This window comes from Marmota flaviventris, chromosome 3, assembly GCF_047511675.1.
Source record: "Marmota flaviventris isolate mMarFla1 chromosome 3, mMarFla1.hap1, whole genome shotgun sequence".
NCBI classification, from domain to species: Eukaryota; Metazoa; Chordata; class Mammalia; order Rodentia; family Sciuridae; genus Marmota; species Marmota flaviventris.
This window is the reverse complement of record NC_092500.1, coordinates 125,592,231-125,614,501: the sequence shown is the minus strand read 5'-3', so window position 1 is coordinate 125,614,501 and position 22,271 is coordinate 125,592,231. Positions and strand designations below refer to the sequence as shown.

The window sequence follows — 22,271 nt, the reverse complement described above, 5'->3', positions numbered from 1 at the left end:
TTTGTGCTCACTAGATGTGAAGCTCCAAAAATAATTTATTTCCTTGAAATATACATATACAGCATAAAAAACACCCTTTTCTAGAACATGGTAAACTTTGGTATATGTTTTTAATAAGAAAATCTGGAAGGAGACTCTCAAATTGCCTTTATATACCTGTTTCCTACATCAGGACTGGGCAGAAAGTTTGAAAATCTCTCTGCCACATTTTTTATTCTTTCTCAGTCAGAGACATTGCAAACCATAGTTGGCCTCCAGTGACCACTCTCCTTGTCCCTGCTGTGCCTTGGTGGACCGGTCATGCTACCACCTCTGGCTTTAAGGTGACTGAGAAGCCCAATGGTACAGGGAAAGTTTGGTCTTTGAGGAAGACACTTGACCTTTATGGACCACTGCCTGGCCAAATACAATGATGAAGACATTCCCATGTATTCAGGTGACACAGTTCTGTTCCCTAAACAGAATAGAAAGATTGTGGAGTGATGGACAAGGAGACACGTGGATGAGGCTTGACAGCCTCATAAGGCTGTGTCTCATTTCTTACCCAAATGAGACTTATGGACACAACATTGAATATCATATTTAATTTTTATGTTTCAAAAAATCCTCAAGTAATAGGGTTTCTTCATATTATGCCTCAAAACTCAAAGAAGCTTTTTCCAATATAAATGCTATTTATAACTCAGAAGGAGAAATGCATGCCAATTCTTTCAAGAGACTTGAAAAATGATAATTCTGGGTAAACTACCAATTTAGGCCTCCTCAATAATGTTTAAGCCTTCATACAGTTTCTTTTTCTCATGATTAAAAAAGAAGGTTTACTCTGAGTAGATAATTTATAATTATGTGTCCATACACTAGTGGCCCAGATGAATCAACCTGGACATTCAGACCTCTGGGATTTTGCAACTGTAGATTGTTCAGACTGAGGGATAGGTTCAACATGGCACCTTAGTTGTTTTATTTTGTTTTGTTTTGTGGGGTACTGGAGATTGAACTCAGATGTGCTTAAACACTGAGCCACATCCCTAGCCATTTTCTATATTTTATTTAGAGACAGGGTCTCACTGAGTACTTTAGCACCTTGCTGTTGCTGAGGATGGCTTTGCACTCACAATCCTCCTGCCTCAGTCTCCAGAGCCAATGGAATTACAGGCATGTGCCACCAAACCCTTTGCATATTAATTTTATTTGAGAATATATTTTATATAAGCCAGACAGGTATAAACAAGGGTAGACAATAAAATGGTGGTACCATTTACCTCTACAATTTGGTAAAGCAGAAAAGGAAGGGAAATCATTTTTTGTCTCCAGATCCCTTTATACCATTGACATATAGCCAAAACTGATATGTATTTTGCAAATAGAGCTAATGAGGATTTTTAAGCCACTATGATATAAGAAATACCTACTTAGATGAAGAACTATGTAGACCATAGTAATATCCACCTATGGAATAAGGGGATCTAGGTTTATAGAACAATGTATACCTGCATCTGAACCATACATTGACTGTTCTATTTATATTTCATTAAATACAATAGAGTAATTCAACCCCTGAGAAAAACAAGTGAGGATCATCTGTGTGTAGATGGTAACTGACTCTAATTTCTAAATCAAGTATTTTTGAAAAAAAATGGTTCTCATTTTCTGGATTCATGTTATTTTATTAAAAATGTCTAGAGAATAATAAATTATTAATATAGGTTAAAAGATCATTTAAAATATTGTTGATTTTGCAACAATACTGCCCTCTAAACACATCTGTATCTCTGTTCAGCACAGCGACAGATGCTCAGTTGATGGTCTGAGTATGCATACTGTATGAACTTTACTCTTCACCCTCTCCGGATACAACAGGATTAAATCTCTCTGATATGTGAAGAATAGAAAAGTAAAGGTGAAACCTGCATTTGGTGATCTATTTCTTTATCTGAAAAGCTTCCAGTTTTCATTAGTGGAAATTATATACAAGTTTTTTGCAAAGGTTTGATACTCACATAACATTTCAACTATTGGACACTGGAGTCAGATATTCCACTGAATTCTCTCAGATAGAACTTGGAAGTAATGTTATATTCTAGTTCAACTGGGACATTTTTTTTAAATTTTTTATTGTGGGTTGTTCAAAACATTACAAATTTCTTGACATATCATATTCCACACTTTGATTCAAGTGGGTTATGAACTCCCACCTTCACCCCATACACAGATTGCAGAATCACATCAGTTACACATCCATTGATTTACATATTGCCATACTAGTGTCTGTTCCTTAGGAACATGAAATAAACAATATATGATGAAAAAATAAGAAAATTTAAAAGAAGTAGTGCTTCTGCAGACAAATGTATGTATCTAATTAAGCCAGAACTATAATCAGTCATGTACAACTCATGGTGGTGGTGGTGGTAGTGGTGGTAATCCCTAGTGTGGAGATGTAACTTCATGGAAACCAGTATCCACAGAGAAGAAGACATGGCTGCATCCATAGGCAAAGCCTATAGTGATGGTTTCTATTCAGGAGGCTGATCTTTATTGTTCCTGTCACTGGACAACAATATTGATAGCTGATTTTTATGATACACTGTAAGTCTCATGCTCTTTAAAACATAGCATTCTAAATATTAGTGATTTCAGTTTAAAATTTTGTATTTTCACCGTGATTTTCTAAGTAAGATACATTGTTCCCACACCTCTGTAGTAATAATACAAATTAAAATGACCTTGTAGTCACAAGGTCACAAATCCACATTTGATGTCAGTTTCAGACAGAAATGAGAGTATTTTAATTATAATGCTTCAAGTAAAAAAATTAATAAGCTAGATTAATGCTTTTGATATCCATTCAATCTTGAAGGCTTATTTTGGGAAAATAATCACTGATCATGCTATTCTCTTTAGCAAGGATTCCCTGCTGAACTTCTTTATGACATAAACTTACTATTACAATACTTTTCCATACCTGGGTCCAGATGTCTGCCCCAATGTCTGAACCCATACTTTAAATTCCTTCCTGATTAGTTGAGATAGATATATAATGTCTTCTTCCAACTCTACTTATTAATAACAAAAAATCCCTCAAAATAAAATTTAAAATGGCAAAAAATGCCAAATTTTTATTTTCTTGAACTTAAAATTATACTTGTAAATTATCATTCTGTCTTTTGTAACAGGAAGTATGATGTAAAGAACCCTGATTGTTTTAGTCTAAATAACCTGGTTACATCTCATTCTCACTATTTAGTTGACTCTTCTTATCTCTAAATTGGAAATAAATATAAATAGTCAGTTTTGATATATATGGAATTTTTACTTCATTAAAAAATGTTGGAAATTTTTAGTGAGCTAAAAATTTTTGAGGATAAAATTGTGAAAATTAAGCCTAGTATTTTTCTACTTAAGTTCATATTAAGCAGATAATTACAACTTCCCCCAAAAAGGAAGTAGACTGACAGAGACAGATATACAGACAAACACACAAGTACCATTTCAATATAAAGGATTATAAGTTCACATAGAAGAAAATAAAAACATATTACACCACACATACACACACACATTGTTATATAAATATATATTCATTTCTTGAGTTAATCATTTAAAATTGACCTTTTTAATTCCTCCTCCTAAATTTGTCTTCACATGCTTACTCAAAGGAATTCCCATTCTGATATCAACTTTTAATCCATTCCCCACACCCTGGGAAAGAAAAGCTCTCAAGCATGCCTGTGACATGTAGCTACCAATTCCAAGCCAAGGTATTAATTTTGTTAATTAATTTCTTCCATAGGATTTGTGCGTTTGGATGGAGGACACGGACCTTGCTCTGGGGAAGTCAAAGTAAATTCTGGAGAAGGATGGACTCTAGTATCTGATGGGAATTTCACATTACCCACAGCCCAGGTCATCTGTGCAGAGCTGGGATGTGGCAAGGCTGCAGCTGTCCTGGGGAACCTGCCTTTCAGAGAAGACAGTGAACAAGTCTGGGCTGAAGAGTTCCAGTGTGAGGGGCTGGAGCCTGAACTCTGGTTCTGTCCCAGAGTGCCCTGTCCTAGAGGTAGCTGCCACCACAGAGGGGCTGTGCAAGTTGTCTGCTCAGGTGAGGTTCACAACAGGGCTTTAACTTCCCTACACTCTCTGTGGGGGTATGAAAAATGTGTGGTGTTGCTAAAACCCTGTCTTCTACCAGGATATACAGATGTTCGGCTCATGAAAAATGGCAGCTCTCAGTGTGAAGGTCAAGTGGAGATGAAGACCTCTGGAGGCTGGAGAACACTCTGTGCCTCCTACTGGAATATGGCCAATGCCAATGTAGTTTGCCGTCAGCTGGGCTGTGGAGTCGCCATCTCCACCCCAAAGGGAGCATACTTTGTTCAAGGAGGAGATGAGATCTGGAGAGACAGATTTCACTGCTCAGGGTCTGAGTCCTTCTTGTGGAATTGCCCTGTGACTGCCCTGGGTGTTCCTGCCTGTGCGCATGGAAACACAGCCTCTGTGGTCTGCTCAGGTAAGAGAGGTCAGGGATGACTGGTACTTGAGTGACATGTTTCTAAGAGCAGTCAGTGTGGAGAGCTGGCTTCAAAAATGAAACATTCTGGGCTGGGGTTCTGGCTCAGTGGTAGAGCACTTGTCTAGCATATGTGGGGCAGTGGGTTTGGTTCAATCCTTAGCACCACATAAAATAAAGTAAAAGAAAAAATAAATGCTCATCAACAACTAAAAACAACTTTGTAAAAAAATTGAATGTGCAATGGGATTATTATCTAATCTTGAAAGAGAGCAGTGATATTAAGTGGAAAATTGTTAAAAACAATAAATGAAGAAAAGAAACATTTTGTGGTGAACTATGATACTTCTCAATGATCATTCATCTTTCAGGCCCTCTCAAGGGGTATAAGGAGGAGTACTTTTTAAGTAAGCATCATTATTTTTTGAAATTCATAGAGAAAAATGTATAGCAATGAATGACAGCTCTGTCAAGTTCCTCACCCTGGACTGTCAGAGAGCTTCAGTGGCTTCCAGAAGTCACAATCCCATCCCTCCAGTTACTGTGTCCTGCTCTCCTCCAAAGAAGACCACTCTAACATTTACTGCCAAAGAAAATTTTTGTCAGCCTTGGACTTTTATGTAAAATAATGGAATATCTTCTCTTGTTGTGTCTATTTTGACTCCACATTGTGCTTAGAATTCACCTATTTTGCTATTTGAAGCAGAACTTCATTTATATATTTATTTATTTACTTACTTACTTACTTACTTACTTATTTACTTATTTTTGCTGTTGAGTTTTCTGCGGAATGACCACAGGACCATGAAGTGATAGTCAACTGATATTAAGATTTGAGACTTGTTGATTTCTCAAATAACGATCCTACATATTAACATGGCAATAGCTTTTGGTGCAAATATGTATGTATTTGTGTCAGGTTTGTAACACTTATCCTTTTACTTTCACTCTCTTATTACAGTATTCTTTCAGGTGTCAAATGTTCTTAATGAAGCACAGCTTATCAACATTTTTGTACACATACAACAATTTCACAATTAGATCATAAAATATTCTCCCAGTTTGTCTCACACATGTTTAATTACTTTTCTTTAATTGCACAGTACTGGGGTTGATATTGTAAGGGTGTGTATGACCTGACGAAAAGTTTCACATTATTGTTTGGACAGCAAGTTGACTCAGCATCATTACTAAAAAAGCTTTTCCCCACCACAGAATCACCTTTGAAATAAACAATGTAGATTTTCCTACTCATTCTATACTCTGTTCCATTTTATCCTGTTGTTTGTACATCCTTATAACTGTACTTATCTCCTTTATTATTATAACTTTTTAGCATGACTGAGTAAGATTTCTTTAAGAATTACTTTAAACTAACTCTTCTAATTGTGCAGCTTCTATTACCTAATGCATTAGTCATAACTTGGTCATATGCATTTCAGATAAATTTTAGAAACAACTTCATATATATAATATAAATAAAAGCATGATGGTATTTAGGTTGATATTGGACTTGGACAACACATGAATATGGATATAACTTACTTCCAAGGTATATCTATTTTCTCTCAGAGATTATACATAGCCTTTATGATGTTTACTTCTAGGTATTTTTTGTTTGGTTCAATTAATGTTTCTTTTGGTGAAATATCCTATAAATGGCTTTAATTGTTTTCACCTATATTTTTGTATGTGTGTAGGAAAGGGGTTGGTTTTTCTTTTTCCTTTCTTTCATTTTATTTATTTGTGTTAATTTGATAATTCTGAAAAAGTTTCAAGGATAGTATAAAATTCCCAAATAACCCTATCCAAATCTCCAAATGCCACTATTTTAATATATTCTCTCCTTCTGCTCCATTTATGCCTAAATTTATCAAATCTTTTTGAATGAATAGTTAAGACTACGTGGATAATATAATGTGTCCCATTACTCCTAAAATATTTTAAGAATTTCAAATGTAACAATAGCATTGTTGCAAGTTCCATAAATCCACCTTGCTGTAATATAATCATATAGCATTAGTCTTATTCAGATTCTTATTACTTTTCCTAAATAAGTTATTCACAGGAAAAAATGTATGGTAATGTGCTACATTCAGTTCTCATGTTTAGTTATCTTTCTTACTATGAAACTCTTTTAATTTTTCTTTGTATTCCATGCTAATGATATTTTTGAAGAATACAAGCCAATAATTTATGAAAATTTCTCACTTTGAGCTATGGCAATAAGCAAAAATAAATAAGTAAGAAGAGAACTTGTAAATCGATGTTTGAGTCTGTTATATATAAATGAAAACTGGCTTTGACATTTTTCTAATGTAGAAATGTAAACTATATATGTTAGAAAAATTAAGCCCCAAACAAGTCTTTCTTAAATTTACATACAAGAATTTTTAGGTTGGACAGATCTACTACTATAAATATGATCTACATGCTGTAGCAATTTCCTCTCTATTTTCCAGTGGATTCGTTTTTGCTTCCACATATAATAGGGGACATGGGGATTTATATTTTTGTATCTGCTTTATTAACCCAACACAATGTTTTTCATTCCATCTGTTTTGATGCAAATGACAGGATTTCATTCTTTATGGCTGTATGCATATATTATCTGTACTTCATAAATTTTTCTTTCAGTGAGCACTTGGAGTGATTACATACCATAGCTATTGTAAATAGTGCCAGAATGAGCATGGGAATGTAGGATTTCTGTGTTTCATCGTAAGTGTAATCTTGGTGACTATTGCTGCATAATAAAATTTCCCCCAAAAATAGCAATTTAAATAAAAATCACATTTCATTTTTCTCATAATTTGTAGATTCACAAATTTGGCAAGGACTCTTGGCAGTTGTCTCTTGTGGTCTCATTATGTTACACTTGATCTCATCTGCAGCTGAGTTCATTGAAGTCTTGACCAAGCTGGGAATCCAGGACAGTTCATTCACATGGCTGATAGCTTGAAGTTCACCTGGGGTTGCTGACAGAACTACCTGCAAATACTCTCTCCCACATGATAGTCCTTACAGAGTAGATTTCCCATTAAGCAAACATCCTACCATGTCAAGAGCAGGAGGCCTGACTTTCTAAGCTAGTTTCCTAAGTGAAGCTATTCTGGCTTCACCATATTTTATTGCTTATAGGCAACTTACCACTGTCAGCCCAGAGTGGAGGGCAGGAGAAATGGATAGAGTGTGACAGATTTTGTGGATATTTTTAAACACTACAGGTGTATTAAATATCCCAGTTTATGTATTTTCTAATTTTTACTTTAGTACTATCAAACCAAAGGTCAAATGTTTTCTCTGATATATGGAAATTAACCCACAATAAGGAGAGGGGGCAAGGAGGGGAAGAATAGGAATACAGTAGATTAGAAATAGGATATATAAGAACAGGAGAGGGATAGGAAAAGAACAGTGGAAAGAATCTGACATAATTTTCCCTCATGCACATATGAAAACATCACAGTGAATTCCTCCATCATGTACATCAATAAGAATGTAACTATAACTAGAATAAGACATATTCCATGCTTCTATGATTGTGTAAAATTGGAATCTTATGTCATGTATAACTAAAAAGAGCCATAATTAAAAAAAATTAAAGTACCTAAAACTTATAGAGTATTAAGAATGTTAGTTTATCTTGTCATCACTCTTAGTTCCTTATTATATTTTTTATCCTGTTGAGTTTCTGTGCTTTATTCTGTATTTTCCCATGTTCTTCCACTATTTCTATTTTGAAGAGCATCTACAGTGTTGTTAGACTCATCCACTTGTTCTTACTTTTAGCTACTGACTTTTTAAAATAACACATGACTCTCAAATATTGATTGGATTTTTGTTAATTATTTATCTGCCAAGATGCACATAATATGAAACCTTCATAAAGGTATTTTGCCTCTTCCATGCAGTTTATTTAGGGTCACCTTAAAAAGATTGAAGTGGTTAGAAATGGACACCATCTAAAATAAAAACTCGACTTTCAGTTCAAAAAATATGATGCAAGATTTCTGGATGTTCAATAGAATTTCACCTCTTTGGTCCAAACTAAATTATACTTGTGTATTCCCAGAAAAATTTGGCAAACATGCTGAAATTTTTAAAATCTTACCTACTAACTTTGAATGAAAAAATGCCTAAGGGGGAAAATACCTGTTTCTAGTTTTCACTTTTCTCTGAACTTGACTCTAAATGTCTTGTTGCCTTGGAAGCTGTGCAATGCTCTCAAGCAGCCCTGATATATTTCACTTTTCTAAACTCATTCCTACATGTGCACTTAAAACAAAAAAGTCTGGCATAATGAAAAGCAGAAATCTTCATCAGAAGTTCAGCTCTGAAGATAGAAAATTAATGTTCCTTTGTAACAGCTTTCACCTCAGATGGCATCACTAGATTACTATGTACTTTAATTCAGATTTCTTTTCTCTAACCCATTTGGTAGGAAACCAGACACAACTGCTGCCCCCATGCAATGACTCCTGGTCTAACCCAGCATACTCTGCAGCCTCAGAGGGCCACACTGCCAACTGCTCAGGTGAGCAAAGACTCCAGCAACAGAGCCTTCCCATTCCCTATGCACATGTCCACTGACATGACCCTGTCTCTCCTCAGACAACAGACAGCTCCGCCTGGTGGATGGGGGCAGTCGCTGTGCAGGGAGAGTAGAGATCCTTCAGCAGGGCTCCTGGGGCTCCATCTGTGATGACAGCTGGGACCTGAATGATGCACAAGTCGTGTGCAGACAGCTGGGCTGTGGAGTGGCTCTGGAGGCCACCATTTCTGCTTACTTTGGAGAAGGATCAGGGCCCATCTGGCTGGATGAGGTAAACTGCACAGGAGAGGAGGCCCATGTGTGGCTGTGCCCTTCCCAGGGCTGGGGGCAACACAACTGCAGTCACAAGGAGGATGCTGGAGCCATCTGCTCAGGTTTGTAGTGCGCACTGTGCACAAGTGGGGGAGGGTAATGGAAAGTCTGCAGGATAGTGTTTGAGCCCTAGGACAGGGATTGGTCAGTTGTTGACAGGGCAGAGGAGGAGGATGCTCCTCTTACATTTTCGGTTATTTCAGTGGGGGAGAAAATGAGATTTTTTCCTTTCCCGCTGCAGCAACTGAACTTCTGCTCCTTCCTTCTCAACACTGTCCGCTGTCACAGTCATTCTCTATACTGTCCATTCAAAGCAGTCATCACTCTTCTATGACATGTGGGTGCAACATCTTGACCCACTGAATTAGTTTTCTATTTCTGCTGTAACAATTTACCATAGATTGAATGATTCAAAACAACACAAATTTATCATCTTACAATGTGTAGGTTAGAAGATTGACCTGGGTATGTCTGGGCTATAAACAAGGTGTGAACAGGCTTCAACAGCCAAAGCTCTGGGAAGACTAATTTCTTTCCTTTTTGGAGCTTTTAGATGTTGCTTGAATTCCTTGTCTCATGGCCCCTTCCTTCTTCAAACCAACAGCAGTGCAATCCTCTATTATCCCATGAACATATCTCCCTCAGATGAGGGCCAGAAACAATTATCTGCTTTTGAGGACACAGGTCTAAGGATATGATTAGATTGTACTCACCTATTAATCCACGACGATCCAGGATAATCCATGAAAGGATTCTTCTCTTAATGATGTCTTTAAAGCCCTTTAGCAATAGGTAAAATATTCACAGGTTCTGAGGATCAGGGAGTGAGCATATTTGGAGCTCCACTAATGTGCCACATCCGTGTCATACATCCTTTTCTAGGGCCTGTCAGATGATTATTCAGAGAGTAGATAAAGAGATTACTCACTGCAGAGCCCCCAGATAGTATTCCTGCCTCTTGATTTGCTAATATTACATTGTTGTAGAAACAGAAAGAGAGGTACAAGTTAGCAAAACATGTTAGAGGGAAAAAAAAAAAAAACTTCCTGTCTTCCACGTAGTGGGCATTTCCTCAGCAGAGTCAGCAATGAGTACTCACTATTTAGGAATAAAGAAAAAACAGCAATAAGAGCTGAATGCTCACTGACCCCTGTTTTTCTCTTTTCCATTTCAGAGTTCCTGGCCCTCAGGCTAGTGAGCCAGGACCAGGAGTGTTCTGGGTGGCTGGAGGTTTTCTATAACAACACTTGGGGCAGTATCTGCCACAGCCCCATGGAACCCATGACCTTGTCCATAATCTGCAGACAGCTTGGCTGTGGGGACACTAGGACTCTGGATTTTTGGGTTCCTTCTAGAGAAGGTTCTAGACCCCGCTGGGTAGATGGAATCCGCTGTCGGGAAACTGATACCTCTCTCTGGCAGTGTCCTTCTGACCCTTGGAAATACCAATCTTGCTCTTCAGAGGAGGAAGCTCATATCACATGTACAGGTGATTACTACTGTCTATTTCTACGTGTTTGTCCTATGCCTGTAGGATGTTGTTAAGAAAGTTTTGTGTATTCAAAGATAATGGATGAGTTAAAATAAATCCACAAATGGATACTGCATAGACATTACTTTATCCACCTCTTGCAATTCTATTTCTAAGGTAGTTGTGAGGAAAACTTGCAATGATAGCAATTTATGTAAAAAGAATCAGACAGACTGAACTGAGAATATTGGAGCATACAATTATAATCTGATAAACTTTCAAAGCAATTGGCTAATTTAGTCTTAAGTTATATTAATTGATGTGTATTTCCTTAGTAAGAGGGTGAATGACTGGACCACAGTTATCCACATTGCTTGCTATGTGCTATCAATTTATTCCCACCAACACAATCAACTCTTGATAGGTATCATTGTGATCATTTATTTCTGTAAGGAACAATAATAAAGACAAGAGAGAGTCAAGGTGTAGAGCCAGGGAAGGTAGCAGAGTGGCTCCTTGTCCAAGTGACCACATTTATTTATACAAACAGGTTATATTAGGTCATTAGTACTATAACCACATTACTGTTTAGATTATCAGTAAAGTTGCTTATTCTGCAGTTACATTTCATAGTTACAAATATGCAATATTAAGAGCTTTGTGCAGTTCTCAATAAAGTCAGTTGTCTGAAATTACTGTTAGGTGGGCAGCACCAGGAGCACCAGAGCTTGGAAAACATTGTAGTTATCTAGCAAACAAGTTCTTCTATTCCCAGGAACTATGTGCCTAAGATTACAGTCGTGGCTGATAAGAGTCTAGCATGGAGTGCATTACTATAGCAACTGGGAATCCTCTGCCTTTGCACAGAAAATTTCCTAGGAACCAAGCATGCCACAGTCATGCAGTCATCAGGAACACCAATCCCAGACACAGAAACCCTACAAATCCCCTTTCCTGTCTTTTAAGTCCTCTGAAATGCATAATAGTTTTCTTTTTAATGCTGATGGAGGCAAAAAATAGGGTAGGCATTGACAACAGCAAGCACAACATAACAATCCCAGTATTAGTAAACATCCACCTATGAATAATTGTTTGACCAAGAAAAGTTGAGTAACCATGAAGTTATCCAATCCAATAAGTCTAAACCTCCATCATCTTGTCAGACCTCATCAATGATATCATTAAAGTAATCTAATTCCTTTGAAATAGAATTACTCTTATCACTTAAGTTAAAGCAACACACATTATTAAAATCCTGACATACTTGTGATATAATAATAACAAATAATCAATTTCAGCCTGATTGTCAAGTATGGTTTGACAATTTGTTTTTGTTCTTCATTAAGCATATTAATTGCCATAGAGGTATGATTAATATTTTTTACCATAGCACAGTCCAGTTTTATAGTAGTTTTGTAAGCCCTGGCAACTGGTCAGAGATACCCACTAAGGAAAATGTCAAAGTGTCAACTTTTGCCTTAGAGAGAAGGCTTAATGAATCCACAGTTGTTGTTTTTTTTATCAAGGGGAATAGACCTTTATGGATACATTGTGCAGGATGGTGGCCTTTTATATCCTGTGGGGATGGTAAGAACACAGTCTGCTAAGACAACAATGGGTACCATGAGACATTTTTGCAGGTATATAACAATTTTAGCCAAGTGAACCCAGATATTATAATGGGTTTTAGAAGTCAAGGAGTCTGAGGTTACTGAATTTTCATGGCTGGGGTACAACAACAGAATAACATTATTGTTAAGACCAAAGTATTTACAGAGTTTTGTGTGAGTTTAGACCTGTTGGTGGAAGCATAGCAGTGTATCTTTTTCCCCATGTGATCAGTGTGTTGTCATCCTGGGTCTGGTTAAAACCTGTATATTACATAAATTTTTGCTAATGTCTGTTTGGGAATAAGATGTCTATCCAAAGCAGATGATCAAGTGTGATTATAAATTTATATTGCATGTTGAGTGCATTAACTGTTAATAAAACAGTATTTACAGCATTATAAATATGAGAGAAGCAAGTTCCCCTTTTTTATTTTACTTTAAAAGGCAAGTTTTAAGAGTATGATGTTCTTGTTTAATCAAAGCCTGTCTGGTAGGATAATTAAAAAATTTATGATTTAAAATTATATTGTATTGATTATAAAATTGTGTAAAAACATGAGATATATATGTAGAGGCATTATCCATTTTTAAATGAATAGGCTTGCCCATGATGGCAAAACAAAGTAATAAATGGGAAATGCAAGTAGACACCTTATCAGACCTTTGGGCACTTGCCCCAATGAACCCAGAATGAATGTCAAAAAAACATGAAGAAAGAAGTAAGGATGAAAAGGAGGGAAATGAGTAACATCCATTTGCCAAAGTATATTAGAACGTAGGCCTTGTGGATTTTAAGATTTTCACACAGGGGCTTGAAATTTGTTGATTATAGCATGAACCAATTAAGAAGATGTGAAAAACATTTTCATTAGTGACTGAGCATTTTGATGAAAAAAATCCATGGGATTTCACACCATCTGAAAATAAAGGACAAAGGGATTTCACAATTTTACCTGTGTGAGCATTACATTCCATCAAAAGCATCTTGGTATGGCTGCATATATGAGAGAGGAAGATAGGAGATATATGATGCTACAAAATAGTTTAGAAGGTTAAAAAAAGAGATAGTAAGTTGAAATCCAAATGAGGATATAAAAATATAAGCTATAAAATATGAGGAACAAATTTATTTATATATATATTACTACTGTGTATTTCTATATGTTTGTCCTATGCCTATCGAGAATCTGTAATAATGTTTAAAGTAGTAGAAAATAGTCTTTGTGCCAGGATAATGGTAGTTAAAGCAGGTTGCTGTAGAGAGATTTGAAGTAGTATATAATAGTCAGTCTATTTATCATTAATAAGAACAGATATTACTCCTCTTTGTTTACCTTTATTTGTGCACACCTTTAACCCATTTATAAGAGGAATGGTAGAAATTAAGGAAGACAGGAAATGTATAACCTGATATAACAGAGAATTGTCTATCATGAGGCATGTGAAAATTAATTGGAGTTAAAAAATTGTTAATACAAGTTTGTAGTAGAGGAAGAATTGTAAATATAGGAGATATAGTTTTCTCATATGTAAGGTATAAAACATGAATGTCTATGTCTGTTGTCTTTTTTTAATTGGTTTTACTTTTTAAATACATGACAGCAGAATGCATAACAATTCTTATTACACATATAAAACAATACTTCATATCTCTGCATATAAGGTATGTTCACACCAATCCACATTTTCATACGTGTACTTTAGATTATGATGTCCATCACATTACTCCATCATTGCTAACCCCCTGCCCCCTTCTTTTCCATCCCACTGCTCTGCCCTATCTAGAGTTTTTCTATTCCTCCCATGCGCCTTCTTCCTAGCCAACTATGAGTCAGTCACCTCATATTAGAGAAAACATTTGGCATTTGATTTTTTGGGATTGGCTAACTTCACTTAGCATTATCTTCTCCAACTGCATGCATTTACATGCAAATGCTATGATTTTATTCCATTTTATTGCTGAGTAATATTTCATTATGTATATATGCCACATTTTAAAAATTCATTCATCTACTGAAGGGCATCTAGGTTGGTTACACAGTCTAGCTATTGTGAATTGTGCTACTATAAACATTGATGTGGCTTTGTCCCTGTAGTATGCTGATTTTAAGTTCTTTGGGTATAGACCAGGGAGAGGGATAGCAGGGTCAAATGGTGGTTCCATTCCCAGTTTTCCAAGGAATCTCCATACTGCTTTCCATATTGGCTGCACTGATTTGCAGGCCCACCAAACAATGATGAGTGTGACTTTTCCCCACATCCTTTCCAACACTTATTGTTGTTTGTATTCTTAATAGCTGCCATTCTTACTGGAGTGAGATGGTATCTTAGAGTAGTTTTGATTTGCATTTCTCTAATTACTAGAGATGATGAAAATATTTTCATATGTGTTGATTGAATATCCTACTCTGAGAAATGTCTGTTCAGTTCCTTGGCCCATTTATTGATTGGGTCATTTGTTTTTTCGTGTTTAGCTTTTTGAGTTTTTCATATACCCTAGATATTAGTGCTCTATCTGATGTGTGCGGGGTAAAAATTTGCTCTCAAGATGTAGGCTCTCTATCCACCTCACAAATTGTTTCTTTTGCTGAGAAGAAACTTTTTAATTTGAGTCCATCCTATTTATTGATTCTTGGTTTTAATTCTTGCGCTATAGGAGTATTATTAAGGAATTTGGGGACTACTCCCTCATGATGGAGAGTAGGGCCTACTTTTTCTTCTGTTAGACGCACGGTTTCTAGTTGTATTCTGGGTCCTTGATCCATTTTGAGTTGAGTTTTGCATGGTGAGAGATATGGGTCTAATTTTATTTTGTTGCATATGGATTTCCAATTTTCCCAGAACCATTTATTGAAGAGGCTATCCTTTCTCCAATGCTTGTTTTTGGCATCTTTGTCTAATATAAGTTAATTGTAGTTTTGTGGGTTAGTCTCTGTGACCTCTATTCTGTACCATTCATCTACCAGTCTGATTTGGTGCCAATGCCATGCTATTTTTCTTACTATTGCTCTGTAGTATAGTTTAAGGTCTAGTATAGAGATGCCACCTGCTTCACTCTTTCTGCTAAGGATTGCTTTAGCAATTCTGAGTCTCTTATTTTTCCAGATGATTTTCATGATTGCTTTTTCTATTTCTATGAAGAATGCCATTGGGATTTTGATCAGAGTTGCATTAAATCTATATAGTGCTCTTGCTAGTATGGTCATTTTGATAATATTAATTCTGCCTATCCAAGAGCAAGGTACATCTTTCCCTCTTCTAAGGTCTTCATTGATTTATTTCTTTAGGGTTTTAGTTCTTTTTTTCTTTTAGTTTTCACTGTATAGATCTTTCACTTTTTTGTTAAGTTGATTCCCAAGTATTTTTTTTGAGGCTATTATAAATGGGATAGTTTTCTTCATTTCCTTCTCAGAGGCTTTGTCACTGATATACAGAAATGCCTTTGATTTATGGGTGTTGATTTTGTAACCTGCTACTTTGCTGAATTAGTTTACTAGTTCTAGAAGTTTTCTGGTTGGAACTTTTTGGGTCTTCTAGGTATAGAATTTATCGTAAGCAAATAGTGCTGATTTAAGTTCTTCTTTTCCTATATGTATCCCTTTAATTTCTTTTGTCTTCTAATTGCTCTGGCCAGTGTTTCAAGAACTATGTTAAATAGAAGTGGTGAAAGACGGTATCCATGTCTTGTTCCAGTTTTCAGAGGAAATACATTCTATTTTTCTCCATTTACAATAATGTGGGCCTGGGGCTTGGTTCAGATTGCTTTTATGATGTTGAGATATGTTTCTGTTATTTCTAGTTTTTCTAGTGTTTTGAACATGAAGGGGTGCTGTATTTTTGTCAAATGCTTTTTTTTTTGCATGTATTGAGATGATCATATGATTCTTATCTTTGAGGCTATTGATGTGATAAATTACATTTATTGATTTTAGTGTGTTTAACCAACCTTGTATATCTGAGATTAATCCCACTTGATCATGGTCCACTATCTTTTTGTTATGTTTTTGTATTTGATTTGCCAGAATTTTATTGAGAATTTTTACATCTAAGTTCATTAGAGATATTGGTCTGCAGTATTTTTTTCTTTGATGTGTCTTTGTCTTAGTTTTAGAATGGTTTTGGTTTTGTCTGGTTTTGGAATCAGGGTGATATTGGCCTCATAGTATGAGTTTGGAAGTGCTGCCTCTTTTTCTATTTCCTGAAATAAATTGAAGAATATCGGTATTAGTATTTCTTTAAAGGCCTTATGGAACTTGGCTGTGTAACCATCCAGTCCTGGGCTTTTTTTGGTTGGTAGGCTTCTGATTGTGTCTTCTATTTCATCACTTGATATTGGTCTGTTTAAATTGTGTATATCTTCCTGATTCATTCTGGGCAAGTCGTATTACTTAAGAAATTTGTCAATGCCTTCACTTTCTTCTTTTTTATTGGAATACAAGTTTTTAAAAATAATTTCTAATTATCCTCTATAATTCTGTAGTGTCTGTTGTGATATTAACTTTTTCATTATGTATGCTGGTAATTTGAATTCTTTCTTTCCTTCTCATCCCTAGTGTAGCTAAGGGTCTGTCAATTTTATTTAATTTTTCAAGGAACCAACTTTTTTGTTTTCTCGATTTTTTCAATTGTTTCTTTTGTTTCAATTTCATTGATTTCAGCTCTCATTTTAATTATTTCTTGCCTCCTATTGGTTTTTCTGTTGATTTTTTCTTTTTCTAGGGCTTTGAGATGTAATCTGAGGTCATTTATTTGTTGACTTTTTCTTCTTTTAAGGAATGAACTCCATGCAATGAACTTTCATCTTAGAGTTGCTTTCATAGTGTCCCAGAGATTTTGATATGTGCTGTCTATGTTCTCATTTACCTCTATTAATTTTGATGTCTTCTGCAACCCATTGTTCATTCAGTAGCATATTGTTTAGTATCCAGGTGTTGGAGTAATTTTTATTTTTTATTTTGTGGTTAATTTCCAATTTTATTCCATTATGATCTGATAAAATCCATGGTGGTATCTCTACTTTTTTGTATTTGCTAAGAGTTTCTTTGTGGGATAGTATATGGTCTATTTTAGAGAAGGATTCATGTGCTGCTGAGAAGAAAGTATATCTGCTTGATGCAGTATTCTATATATGTCAGTTAAGTCTAAGTTATTGATTGTATTATTGAGTTCTATAGAAGCCTTATTCAAATTTTGTTTTGAAGATCTATCCAGTGGTGAGAATAGTGTATTAAAGTCACTCAAAATTATTGTGTTGTGTTCAATTTGATTCTAAAACTTGAGAAGAATTTGCTTGATGAACATAGCTGCAGCATTGTTTGAGGCATATATATTTATGATTGTTATGTCTTGTTGGTGTTTGGTTCCCTTGAGCAGTATGTAATGTCCATTATTTTTATCTCTTTTGATTAACTTTGACTTGAAGTCTACTTTATTTGATATAAAGATGGAAACCCCTGCTTGCTTCTGCAGTCTGTGTGAGTGGTATGATTTGTCCCAACCTTTCACCTTCAGTTTGTGTATGTCTTTGCCTATCAGATAAGTCTCCTGGAAGCAGCCTATTGTTGGATCTTTTTTTAATCCAATCTGCTAGTGTCTTTTGATTAGTGAGTTTAAGCCATTAACATTCAGGATTACTATTGAGACATGGTTTGTATTTCTAGCCATATTTGTTTAGTTTTATTATTTAACTTGACTTGATTTTCTTCTTTGATTAGTTTTTTCTTTAGGGTAAAAGGAAGCATTCCCTCCACTGACTTTCATTTTTGTTTTTTATTTCCTCTTCTTGGAGTATTTTTCCAATGTTTTATAGTGTCAGTTTTCTAGCTATAAATTCTTTTAACTTTTGTTTACCATGAAAGGTTTTTATTTCATCTTCAAATCTAAAGCTTTATTTTGCTGGATATAAGATTCTTGGTTGACACCCATTTCTTTCAGAGCTTGATATATGTTGTTCCAGGTTTTCTAGCTATCAGGGTCATGTTGAAAAATCTACTGTTAACCTAATTGGTTTCTCCCTACATGTAATCTGATTCCTTTTTCTTGTGGCTTTTAAAATTCTCTTCTTATTCTGTATATTGGGCATTTTCAATATAATGTGCCTTTGTGTGGATCTGTTGTGATTTTTCACATTGAGCATACTGTAGGCTTCTTAAATTTGTATTTCCAATTCATTCTTCATGTTTGGACAATTTTCTGATATTATTTCATTGAATATATTGTTCATTCCTTTGGTTTGGACCTTTATGCCTTCCTCTATCCCAGTAAGTCTTAAATTTGGTCTTTTTATGCTATGCAATATTTCTTGAATATTCTGCTCATGATTTCTTACAATTATCACTGTGTGGTCTATACTCTTTTAAAGATTATATATTTTGTCTTTATTGTCTGATGTTCTATCTTCCAAGTGGTTTACTATGTTGGTGATGTTTTTATTTGAGCTTTTAATTTGGTTTATTATTTCTTTAATTTCAAGAATTTCTTATTGTTTTTTGTTTGTTTGTTTGTTTGGTTTTTAGGACTCCATCTCCCTGTTGAGGTTATCTTTTGCTTCCTGTATTTGTTTATGTAGCTCCTTGTCAAAGTGATCTTTCACTGCCTGTATTTGCTCTTATATCTTCCTTGAGTTCACAGAACAACTTAACCATGTACATCCTAAACTCCTTCTCTGTATTTTCTTGTGCTGTGGCTTCTAATGATGTGCTGTCCTCATTTGTTTGGAGCATTTTTCCCTTGTCTTTTCATGTTGTTCATGTGCCTTTCTTTCCAGCTCTGTAGGTCTAGAATGTTATTATTTTTACCCTATAGGTTTTTAGTGCTCTTGTAGGATTCCAAGACCTCTCCTTTGTGGGGAAGGACAATGTTAATAGATCCCAATATTAGCAATATAATTCCTATGAACAATTTGTTGTTATTAAGACATTTACAATTTAGTCTCAATGTACAGAAATGTTGGATTCAATTATTATCTAAAATAGAGTCAGTAGTTTTGTTAAAAGGTTTACAATTTCTGACAGTGGACAATAACCTGGGGGTGGGGCTTAGGACGATATGCTGAGAAGGTAGGATGTGAGGATATAGAGTCAATATATCTTAGGAATTATGAAGGAGAAATCTAGTGAAAAGGGTTAGTAGCAAGAGAATAGACAGAAAGTAATTGAGAGTAGGCAAGTATGTGGGATGACAGCAGAGTACATAAAACAAACACACCTATGTATTTAGAAAAATACAGATGTTAAAATAGTACAATTTGGATGGGGGAAAAATGAAAGAACAAAAAGGAAAAGAAAAAAAGGGCATATAAAACACCTCTATACTATATTATTCAGATGACTCAGTCCTCAAAGTCCTATTTCCTGCAAAGTTCTTGGTTTCACATATGTTGGATATTTGAGGGGCGAGGATGGAGGGGTAGAAGAGAACAAACAAACAAAAAACAAAAACAAAAAACTTGAATGAGGAAGCCAGGGTTGTAGATAGCTTTAGAAGATCCTGCTTCTCTTCTCATCCAGTAGGTGGGGTTGTCTGTTGTAAGCTGGTGTCTCTGCCCTCTGGATGGTGGAGGTAACCAGGGTGGGAAGACTTGTCCTCGAGCAGGGTTCCTGGATGCAGAGAGTGGCACAAACAGTCCCTGAAGAAAGACTGCACCTCATGGGTCTCTTCTTTGGACCACTTGCTCGTATGACTTGAGCATCCAGTACTATCTCCCTTCTTGCCTGGAGATTTCCCAGTTCCTGGTCTCTCTGTTAGGCTCCAAACTTTAGCCCCATCTCTCTCTCCCTTAGCAGTTCCCAATTGAGGAAACTCTCACCTGGGGCTCCCATGGGCGGCTCCCTCTCACACTGCACACCTGTGTTGGGCAGCTACTGTGTTGGATTACCACAACTGGGGAAGGGGAAGGTTGGAAACCTGCTACCTGGCTGCTGGAGATACAATCTGGAAATTGACCCCAGCTAAATGATGAGAATGTTAAGTCAAGATGGCATAGGTCGCTTTCAGCACCAGGGTATCTGGGTATCTGGGTATCAAGTGGGAGGAGCCTGGTGAGGTCAGGGGAGCAGGGTGATGGTGTTGCACTGTGGGTAGGTTGCAGCTGAGTGACTTGCGTGGGAGCATAGTGAAGTCTTGGCGATCTCCATGTCTTTTAATGATAAAATTTCAGTATGACAATCAGTAATTAATTGAGCATACATAACAGAAAGAGATAAAATATTACAGCCTGAAAAATTATATATATATATATATATATATATATATATATATATATATATATACTTTTATGTATATAATTTTGGTTATAATAGTAACTACTGTTGTAAAACCAGAAGGTGTTTTAACAAAAACTATCAATGACAATGTCACATTAGATATTGAAATTTGATCCAGCATTATTGTTGATAATCCTTGTTAATTTTTTGTAAAGCCTGTTTTTTAAAAAAGAGTTAAATAAAGAAAGGAGGCAACATCCTGTTTCTTTAACAACTGGAAAAAATGAGAGATCAGTTTGGCATCAGCTGTAATTTTTAATTTATGTATTTAAGAAACTATACTTATGAAGATTAATATCATTTATGTTAAGTTTAATTTACTTTAATTATAACATAAAAACATAAGAAAAACATGATTAATAGTATTAATTATCCTTGTTTTGTTAAAGAAAAATTTTAGAAGTAATGGATAATATATTATATTTTAGATCTTTTTGGAAATTTAGACTTCATTGTCTGGTCACCTAGAAAAACCCATAAGTCAGAATCTTAAGAACATCTAATTTTTTATCTGATTACTTGATTTAAATTAATTTATTTGGATCCATTTTTTATTTAAGTTTCTATTTATGAGCGCTCATTTGTCTAAATGTCAATTTTGATATCAGGTACATCATATATAGACATAGCATAGGCCTGTGTAATTGGAAATGCCAGGTGCAAGATCTAACATCTATGATGGATACTGAAATCAATGGTTTCAGATATCCAGCAATTTGTCTGTGGTGGTTATCAGATACATTCCCAATATCACTATATTTATATCTTTCTAAGAATTTATTTAAATTTTTTTGAATGTATTTGAGATTTAACTCTGGAGAAATTGGCCTTTGGATAAAGACATAATGTAAAAACCTTTATAGTTAGATAAAACAAGACTGATCAGAAAAATACATCAACTTACATAGAATACTTAAAAATTTACATTGTCATAATATAAACTTTTTTATCAGGTCAGAGTGTAATTTTAGCTCAGATAAAAGCCAGTTGGAAGCTGTGAAATTTTTAAGAAAAAACTTTTTTTCAAAAAGAAAGCTTGCACATTTAGAATGTTTTTATTTTTGTCTTTCTGTGCTGTAATATTAGGGAGGAACTGGTCAAGAAAGCAAGCTTAACACAGATAATACAGTCAGCCATGCAGTTTAGATTTAAAAGAGACATTTTTTTCCCTTTGTTTTAACTGTTTTTTTATAAGACTAGTAAATCTTGTAGGTCCTATAATTTACATTTTAAATATAAGGATAGGAATTTTATAGATCCAGTAGAAGTTATAAGTAAAACTGTTGTAACCATTTTTTCTTTGTATAATTTTTTAAAGCATGGTGTTATAGTTTAAATACCTTGTGGGGAGTTATTTTTTCTTTTTCTTTTTTTGTTTTAAATCTTATAAATCTTGTAACAGTTTCTACATATGGTTGAATATAAGTAATGATTTGTTGTAGATTGGAAAGGATAGAGCATGGTAGCCACAGGGAGCTTTTGGACACTTTATTTTTGTTTCCTTTGCTCCAGGGCCTCGTGAGGCCATGCATAAAGCTATACCATAAAA

At 35.2% G+C, this 22,271-nt stretch overlaps 1 protein-coding gene across 1 annotated transcript in view; it reads left to right on the top strand.

Annotated features, from left to right (window-relative positions):
- LOC114104931 (uncharacterized) overlaps positions 1–22,271 on the top strand; it is a 343,694-nt gene that overhangs the window by 20,293 nt on the left and 301,130 nt on the right. The window contains exons 3-7 of the mRNA XM_071610374.1: positions 3,794–4,102; positions 4,193–4,510; positions 8,955–9,047; positions 9,125–9,439; positions 10,552–10,866. Coding sequence (XP_071466475.1) covers positions 3,794–4,102; positions 4,193–4,510; positions 8,955–9,047; positions 9,125–9,439; positions 10,552–10,866 — 1,350 coding nt within the window. The remainder of the gene's footprint in view (positions 1–3,793; positions 4,103–4,192; positions 4,511–8,954; positions 9,048–9,124; positions 9,440–10,551; positions 10,867–22,271) is intronic.